This window comes from Microtus ochrogaster, linkage group LG2 (genome assembly GCF_000317375.1).
Source record: "Microtus ochrogaster isolate Prairie Vole_2 linkage group LG2, MicOch1.0, whole genome shotgun sequence".
Lineage (NCBI taxonomy): Eukaryota > Metazoa > Chordata > Mammalia > Rodentia > Cricetidae > Microtus > Microtus ochrogaster.
In genome coordinates, this window is record NC_022028.1 from 30,130,161 (window position 1) to 30,139,721 (window position 9,561).

Here is a 9,561-nt window from a genome sequence, read left to right on the forward strand (position 1 = left end):
CGTTTATTTTCTCTATGGTGTCTTCAGAATCTGAGATTCTTTCTTCTATCTCTTGTATTCTATTGATTATGCTTGTTTGTGTTTTCTTCCTTGCCTTCATTTCAGTTTTTAATTCTTGAACTGTTTCCATTACCTGTTTGATCATTTTTTCTTGGTTTCCCAGGGTATCATGTACGTATTTACTCATTTCTTCAAACATTTTCTTATACTTCTCATCCAATTCTATAAGGGCATTTTTTACATGTTGTTTAATGATTCTATTGCTTTCATAAAGTCAATTTTTCCCACTTCTTCTGTGTTAGGGTGTTCAAATACTTCTGTTCTAAGATAATTGGGTTCTGGTGTTTTCATGTTGTTTTTCAGGTTGTTGGGTGAATTCTTGCCTTGGAGCCTGCCCATCTCTTCCTATTGATCCTATCTAATGGGTCTTTTAAAACCTGATCAGGTTTCCCTGCTGGCCAAGGGTTACGCTTACCAAATGCCCTCGCTCGGTTTACTGGTTCCTGCCTCAGGCTAAGAACCCTCTCACCCCTCCGAAGGTCTTCAGGATCAGGACCAAGTTCCCCATTTGCCAGTGACCTTGCCAACAAAAGGCCTACCTCTTTGATTTAATTGTAGTGGGGCGATCTGATCTCGGTGTTGCCGCAGTCCTTGCAGCCTGCTTCTGCTGCTGGGATGGTTCCCGCTGCTAGCAGCCTGTGTCCTCTGCTGTGGCTCAGGTCCCAGCCAGTCCCAGTGGATCCCAGCCGGTCCCCGCCGGCCTTGGTAGGCGTCCTCCGGCCGCGTTCCGCCGCCCGGTGTTCTGACCGCGTTCTGCCACGTTCCGCCCTGGCCCTGTGATATTGTTTTTCAAGAAGAATCTAATCAACTTGCGGTGGCTAAACTGTGAAAACTTTCTTCCTTTTACATTTTTGTGTGTCAACACAAAGGGATTTGGATTCGAGTTCCACACAGTCTTCCCCTTCTTGTGTTGAACTCCTGTTTAAATCTTTTAGATTTGCCCAGCTCCTGGAGGATGCATTTGGATACCCCATAGCACTTCAAAGTAGATGGCTTCATTTTGAATAATAACAACAACAGCAACACAAGCCCAAAACAGACAAAAAAAAAAAAGACTGAGTTGTGAACCAGTGGAGCAGAAACAGCTCATGAGACAAGAAGGACAGGACCCACTGAGATGATGGAGGAGAACAGGGCAGGTGGTTCTGAATTTTGGCAATGGCTGCACTGTGCCCAGAACTGACCTCATGAGCCCTGGTCAGTGACCATCAGGGTTGGACAACCCTTGCTAGCACCAAAACCATACTGTGCTGGGAAGCAGTAGTTTACATAGAGTTTATTTTCTTCTTGGACATCCTGCCCTCATTGAGTAATTTATGCTGAGCTAGGGAGTGCCGGGCTCTGGAAAGCAGAACCCCCTTCGGACCCATTGTAGCATCTTTGAGTTCAGCCTCTGTGTGCGGAGTATCAGAAGCAAGGCTGGGAACCAACCTGTTTCTTGCTTCCTCCACAGCCTGGCTGTGACATGGTTCTTTCCAGTGCAGAGCCAAAGTGCCTGGAGGGAGAACTGAATGCTGTATTAGTTGGTTTCCTGCAACCCTAGAGACCGTAGCAGCCTGGGATCTGTTCTGCAAAGGGCCCCTCACCATGTGGTGTTGCGGCATGTCTTTGGCCTCTATCACTATATTGGACCTCTACCTTGTGACAAGCAAAAATGATTCCAGATGTTAACACATGGCCCCTGGTAGATAGAAGCACCTAACACTGAGAACTCTTTGTGAGGGAGATGTATGGTTATCAGGCAGTGGTAGCATCAGTCTCTTGGGAAGTTAAAAAAAACAAACAAACAAAACCCCCAAAACCTTATTGGGGGTAGGGAGATGACTTGGTTGATAAATTATTTCCTTCCTTCCTATTTTGCTTTTTGAAACAAGGTTTGTCTGTCTAGCTCTGGCTGTCCTGGAACTCTGCTCTATAGACCAGGCTGGTCTTGTATTCACAGAGATCTGCCTGCCTCTGCCTCCTGAGTGCTGGGATTAAAGGCGTGAGCAGCAACCACACCAGCGTGGTAAAGTACTTTCTGCATAAGCATGCGGAGCTCAGTTCATCCCCCAGAACCCACTGGGTGCAGCCAGGGTGCCTATATCCCAATGCTGGGAAGGAAAACACAGTAGGAACTTTGGGGCTAGCTACACAGCCAGACTAGGTAAGTCAGTAAGTGTCAGGTTCCATGAGACTCTGTCTAAAGATAAAGTGGAGGGTTGTTGAGGAAGATGCTTGCCTCCAATCTCTGGTTTCTACATCAGTGTACACACACACACACACACACACACACACACCTACACATGAATGTACATGAACACACACACATCTATACATGAATATACTTGAACACACACACACCTACACACAAGTGTTTGTAAACACACACACACACACACACCTACATACAAGTGTGTACTGGAACCCACATACACACACACCTACACATTCACACAAAACAGATTATAGGGATTTAAACAAGAAGAAAAAGAAAGAAGGTAAACACAGTTTTAGGAGGCACAGCTGGCTGTGTATCTGTCCCCTCTTCTTTCGGCACGGTTTTAAAGAGTCCGTCTTCTCACACTGTTTTGCAAACTGCAGATCTGAACATGCCATTAGTTCTGTGTCATTACATATTTCCCAACAATATTGTCTGCGGAGGCTGCAGAATATTGCATTGTTTGATTGTGCCATAATTCATCTAACCACTGCTCTCATGAATTATTTATCAATTGTTTTGGTGCCAGCACTCTGTGAGAAATAAATGAATCCAAACAAAGCCATGCTCTTGGAGCAACAGAAAAGGAAAAGAGAGGTGCTGACATTAGGCTCCCATGTTTTGAAGGTCAGCAAGGGTAACCTGGAGGTAGAGAGAAGAGTGAGGGGGACGTCTAAAGTCTGGAATTTCAAGCCTTATGGGACTTCCAGATCCCTTCCTTCACCCCTCGTCCCTGGAGAGCTTTTAAAAACACACATTGCTGGCCCCCAGCCTAGATTTCCTGTCTTGTCAAATGCGGAGAGGGCTTCAAGATCCATTTTTCTGAGAGTTCTGAGCGCTGCTGTTCCAGGCCACCTTAAATGGACTTAAGGTGGTTTCACCTTTTCACTCTGATAAGCAGTTGCTAAAGCATGTCTGTTTGTCTGGGTGATGAATATTTCATACTGAGGCATCTCAGATTAGACCAGTCGGAAGTGTCATGGCTAGGAAGGGACACTCAGAACTTGACTATAGGTACTCTGCCCTGGCACCGTGCCCTCATGTTAAAGGCTGGTGATGAATTAGCTGTCATTGATGGTCTGACATCACCAAGTGACAGGATAAGTAGGAAATCTCTTTGTTATAGCTGCTGTAGGTATTGTTTCCTTACTACAAGCACCTTGAGTGCCATTTCTTGTAAGAGTTGGCAGATGGAGGCTGGAGAGAGGATTCAATTGTTCAGAGTGCTCACTGTTCACTTCTGAGGATCCGAGTTCAGATCCCAGCATCCACATTAAGCAGCTCACATACACCTGTAACTCTGGCTTTGCGGAATCCATGCACTCTTCTGCCTTCTGTGGACACATGAATATGCATGCAACCCCCGCTCTCTCTCTCACACACACACATATGCATGTGTGTGTTCACACAAACATACATATGAACATAAAAAGGTAGGGTGGGTGTAAAACATTAAATTAGTTTCTAGAAAAAAGAACAGGCAGAAATAAGAACAAAAATTACAAAAAAGGAGCAGGAGAAACATAAACTAGGCAGAAATACAGGGTTTTCCAATTATACCACCAAGTTCATTGCCAGATGAGCTGTAAACTTCAAAGTCTAGAAGCAGTCGTTACCAAAATGTGATTCCCCAATAACAGCAGCATCAGCACCATGTGGGAACGTGCCAGAAATGTGGATTCTCTGAACCTGGGCCAACCCATGGTGGTAGATGCTGATTTAAAGACAAATTTGAAGGCTGCTGTTCTGGACTCTTTTGGGTTTCTGCCTCAAAAGCAGACGGGTCTGTGTGGCTGGGAATTGCTCGGGCCTGCTTCACAAGGAAGATTGGGGTCCAGGGTATTCCAGTCAGTTACTGGAGCAAAAGTTAAAAACCCAGCCAGGGCCTCAACTGGAGCAGCAGGTGGGGAGGGAGAGGGGCATCTTAGAGCAGTGCAGGGAAGGAAATGATGTCAGCCATCTCTGATATTGCTAGCTTCTCAGCCCCAGACCCGGCATCTTTCTTCAGGGCTGGGTTGTGGTTGACAACACAGGATGTGGACAATGTCTTCAGTGGGTCCCTTTATTTTCTGTGTTCTCCCCTGTCAACTGTAAAGCCTTTTTCTTCTGTAGGTCCGGGAGAGCATCTCTCAGCTTTGTCATCATGGTGTTGAGGAGGCAGGAGGCAAGAAGAAAGACCAGTAAAGTGACCCCCTCACTGTTCTAAGCAGGCAGGAGTTGCTGGTGTTTGTGAGCCGCCCCATATGGGTGCTGGGATCTGAACTCTGGTCGGTCCTCCTTTGGATGAACAGGCCAGTCTTAAACTATGTTTCAGTTTGCTCTGGCTGTCATAAGGAACGAACAGAGCTACACAAATACTCCACCCCTCGGTTCTGGTGGACAAATCTGACATTAAGGCAGCCATGGGTTTGGTGTCTTTTGAGGTTCTTTTCCTGATGGCAGCGTCTCCCTCTTCCTGTAAAGATCCAAGCCAGATTGGGTTTACCCACCATAACGGCCTTGTTATTGCCTTGATCATATCTTCAGAGACATCGTTGCCAAATATAGACATTCTAAGGTACTGGGAGTTAGGAATCACTACAAATTTGGAAGAGAAGTGGCACACATCAGCCTGTAATGAGCTAGTTTAAGGAAGGAGATAACAAGTAGGGTCTAGAAACACAGAGAGGGATAGTAATTCAGCTAAATGATTTAGCAAAAACACCCACAAACATGATGAGCTGCTACCATGACCCCATCAAAACTACAGTTAAGGAACTGGAAAGAAGAAAAAGGAAGCCAAACACTTAAAACACCCTGTACGACCAGTGCAGTTGTGCCAAGATCCACAAGGATGCACCTGCAGCTTGTCAAGAGGTGGGGCAAGGGGGCTGAGGGACACCATCTCTGCCTTTGCTCCCTGGCTAGTCCTCGTGTGCACTCCATGCCTGCTGAGGTTTCTCTCTCTCTCTGGAGCAACTGTAGATTGGGCTGTACACGGCCTCTATGAAGATTCAGTTGATAATTCACCTGAAGGAGTTAACTGAAAACTAGCACATCCTAAACCCTGATGAAAAGCCATTCTTAAAAACTGAACCCTATGCTCGGTGTGGCAGCACATGCTTTTAATTGCAGCATTTGGGAGGCTGAAGCAGGCGGATCTCTGAGTATGAGGCCAGCCTGGTCTACAGAGCAAGTTCCAGGACAACCAGAGCTACACACAGAAACCCTCTGCCTACAAAACCAACCAATCAACCAACCAACTAACCAACCAACCAAACACAACCAACAAAAATGAATCCTGTTAAATTTGACTCGCACTTTCATCCAGATTTTTTAAAACATCATCCTGAAAGAATGTTTGATTATAAAACTAATACTTGTTCAACATCTTCTAAAAGCAACAACAACACTAACAATAAAATGAAGAAAATGGAATAACATTTCTCCTCAACACCTCCCTGGTCTAGGTCTATAGCCCTTTACCAGATCATGGTGGAACTATTGTCAATTTGCCATACCTTTCAGAACCTCAGTGTCCCCAGTTGCTTGGGGAGGTCATAAGCTGATGTCATGCACTTGCGCCGATTCTATATCATCCAAGCGGGGAAGAACCCAGAGGCAGTTCACGGGATGTACATGCTGAAGTTTTCCCTACCATCACCATGAACTTTCCCACAGGGTGCAAAGGAGAGCCTGGGCCGGATGGCAGGAGGGGCCAGGATGGCTTCCCTGGATCTCCTGGGCCCCCAGGACACAAAGGCGACACTGGAGAGGCTGGCTGCCCCGGAGCACCAGGTAGAGTTTCCCTTGCTTTCCTTTTCTGTGACATTGCAGTCCTCACTCTCAGCTGCTTCTAAGGAGGGTACACAAATGGATTTCCCTTGGATACGAGCTCTGCAAGCATCCAAGGGATGTTCATGTTTTCTATTTTATATCAATATATTCCAGTCACCAGGGAGGTGTTTTTATCCTTAGTAACCATTGTGAGGGGTTTCTAAGACACCCCTCCTCCATGCAGAGGAGTTGTGTTCTGTGAACTACAGACAGACAAAGGGTGTAGTTTGAGAGGCAGGCTGTGTCCTGATCCCTCTGCTTCATGATGCTGATGCTGAGACTAGAAAACACTTATTAAATGGAATGCCCCCCTTTTCCTTTCTTTCTGCAGGCCCTCCTGGTTCGATTGGTGATCCTGGGCCCAAGGGGTTTGGCCCTGGATACCTCAGTGGCTTTCTCCTTGTTCTCCACAGTCAGACAGATCAAGAACCCGCCTGCCCTATGGGTATGCCCCGGCTTTGGACTGGGTACAGCCTGTTATATATGGAAGGACAGGAGAAGGCACACAATCAAGATCTCGGTATGGATTCACCAAGACAGATGCTGTCACGTGCTATACAGGGCCATTCACACTATGGTCCAGAGAGCAAAACCATGGTGTTAACCTTACAGATGCATCAACTTCTTAACCACGAATCTTCCATGGCATTACTATTTAAGAACAAAGCAACCCTCTCGTGCTAATTCCCATGATCCTGTTACTACCACTGAGCCTCATTCTGGTGACTGGTTATTACCTGCCTACTTAGTACTCACTTTTGTTTTACTTGACACATGCTTTCACTATGCAGCGCTGGTTGACCTGAAACTGTGTAGACCAGGCTGGCCTCAAACACACAGAAACCAACCTGTCTCTGCTTCCTAAGTGCTGAAATTAAAGATGTGGGGCACCACAGGCATGGGGGACCAAAGACATGGGGCACCACAGACACGGGGCACCACAGACACGGGGCACAACAGACACGGGGCACCGCAGATATGGGGCACCACAGACATGGGGCACCACAGGCATGGGACACAGACTTGGGCTGGAAATGGAGACTGCTCATTCATGTTCTAGTTGCTCAGACCGAATAATCACACAGACACTATATTAATTACAGTACTGCTTGGCCAGTGCCTTAGGCATATTACTAGCTACTTCATATCTTTTTTAAAATTATTTTTATTGAGCCATATATTTTTTCTCTGTTCCCCTCTCTACTCGCATCCCTTTTACCCTCCCATGGTCCCTATGCTCCCAGTTTACTCAGGAGATCTTGTCTTTTTCTACTTCCCATGTAGATTAGATACGTGTATGTTGTATGTCTCCCTTAGGGTCCTCTTTGTTGTCTAGGTTCTCTGGGATTGTAGACTGGTTTTTTTTTTTTTTTTTTTTTTTTTTTTTTTTTTTTTTGCTTTATGTCCAAAAACCGCTCATGAGTGAGTACATATAATACTTGCCATTCTGGATCTCAGTTACCTCAGCAGCATGATGTTTTCTAGCTCCATCCATTTGTCTGCAAATCTCAAGATGTTATTATTTTTTTCTACTGTGTACCCCATTGTGTAAATATACCACATTTTCCTTATCCATTTTTCAGTCAATGGACATTTAGGCTGTTTCCAGGTTTTGGTTATGACAAACAATGCTCCTATAGACATAGTTGAGCACATGTCCTTGTGGTATGATTGAGCATCCTTTGGGGATATACCCAAAAGTGGTATTGCTGGGTCTTGAGGTAGGTTGTTTCCTAATTTTCTGAGAAATCGCCATACAGATATCCAAAGGGGCTGTACCAGTTTGCATTCCCACCAGCAACTGTAGAGTGTTCCCTTTACCCCATATCCTCTCCAGCATGAGCTATCATGAGCACTTTTGATCTTGGCCATTCTTACAGGTGTAAGATGGAATCTCAGAGCCAAGTTAAACTGAATTAATAAATGCAGATTTAATAAACAGGGCAAGGCAAAGCAGAGTACTCCTGGGTGGCCTCAGGAAGGCAGGAGACAGAACACAAGAGTATATGTGGTAGATCTGTGAACTGGGTCTTAAATAGCTGTAGGCAGTCTTGAGACCGTCCAGAGGAGGAGCTGCTGATGGTGGGCTTTCTCAGGGGTGGGGTCTGGAATGGGAGGAGTGGGACTGGGTGGAGCTTCCCAACACACAGGTTATAGCAGGTGTCTATAAACATCACCTGTGGGAGTTACTGGCCTCTTTGCACATAGCAGGCTGCTCATAGACTGCATATCTTCTTCTTTCTAAGGTTTGGCGGGGTCTTGTCTTCCTGTGTTTAGCACACTACCCTTTGCCTACTGCAACATTCACCAAGTGTGCCACTATGCCCAGAGAAATGACAGGTCCTACTGGTTGGCTAGTGCGGCTCCTCTTCCCTTGATGCCACTCTTGGAGGAAGAGATCCGCCCTTATATCAGCCGCTGCGCCGTGTGTGAGGCCCCAGCCCAGGCAGTGGCCGTCCACAGTCAGGATCAATCCATTCCACTGTGTCCACGCGGGTGGAGGAGCCTTTGGATCGGATACTCATTCCTGATGGTGAGTCTCCTATCCTTGAATCTTATACCTGTCTAGATGGTAGTTCTGTGTACTCTGTAGACACCAGAGAACACAAGGTTGTCCAGGACAGTGCGGACTATAGCCGGCTGAGCTACAAGGCCTTCACTATTATTTTTAATTTTTTCTCATTAACTATTCTTTGGTAAGTTTGGTAGAAGATGGATTTACTTTAGCCGTCAGTGAAATTGGCTCCATTTTACATAGTCACCCCAAACACTTCTTAATGCACCTCGGCAGATTTAAGTTGCTCTTTATTGAGTGATGTAGGAATTTTCAAAGCAGAACTAGAGCCAGGTGTGTCACTGATTGGCTGAGCCTTAACTCTTCATTTTTGTCTTGGTAGCACACTGGAGCTGGGGACCAAGGAGGAGGGCAGGCCCTCATGTCACCTGGCAGCTGCCTAGAAGACTTCAGAGCTGCACCATTCCTTGAATGCCAGGGCCGACATGGAACCTGTCACTTTTTTGCCAATAAATACAGCTTCTGGCTGACCACGGTGAGCCCAGACCAGCAGTTTTCCTCTAGCCCGTTACCGGACACCTTGAAAGACGTTCAGGCCCAGCGCCAGAAAATCAGCCGGTGCCAGGTCTGCCTGCGAATTCAAAACAGCTAGAAAACTCAAAACATGCAAAGGGTCATCAAGAGAGACTTCCGTGGAGGAAAAGATGCCTCAACTACTGTAGCAAATTCAGTGGTGCTCTCTCCCGGCTCCTTCAGCCACGCCCTGTCTCAGCGTGGCTCCTCCAGGGGCCCTCCTTCTCCTCACTACAGATCAAGTAAACGCTGCACACATGGATTTGTTTGGCCCCCACCAATCCAGATGAAACCCACACATTCCCCTTTTATTGAGAAGATGGAAGAACAGGCTTTATTTGAACATGTGTTAATTCCCAGAAAAGCAAGTGAATGACAAAGACCAGATTATAAACGA

The 9,561-nt window shown here is 46.3% G+C and overlaps 1 protein-coding gene across 1 annotated transcript in view; it reads left to right on the forward strand.

The window, feature by feature from the left end:
- The window catches only part of Col4a4 (collagen type IV alpha 4 chain), a 128,753-nt gene extending 119,192 nt beyond the window's left edge, over nucleotides 1–9,561 (forward strand). The window contains exons 47-50 of the mRNA XM_026785746.1: nucleotides 5,921–6,037; nucleotides 6,408–6,596; nucleotides 8,323–8,609; nucleotides 8,974–9,561. Of these exons, the coding sequence (XP_026641547.1) occupies nucleotides 5,921–6,037; nucleotides 6,408–6,596; nucleotides 8,323–8,609; nucleotides 8,974–9,243 (863 nt within the window). The 3' untranslated portion in view covers nucleotides 9,244–9,561. The remainder of the gene's footprint in view (nucleotides 1–5,920; nucleotides 6,038–6,407; nucleotides 6,597–8,322; nucleotides 8,610–8,973) is intronic.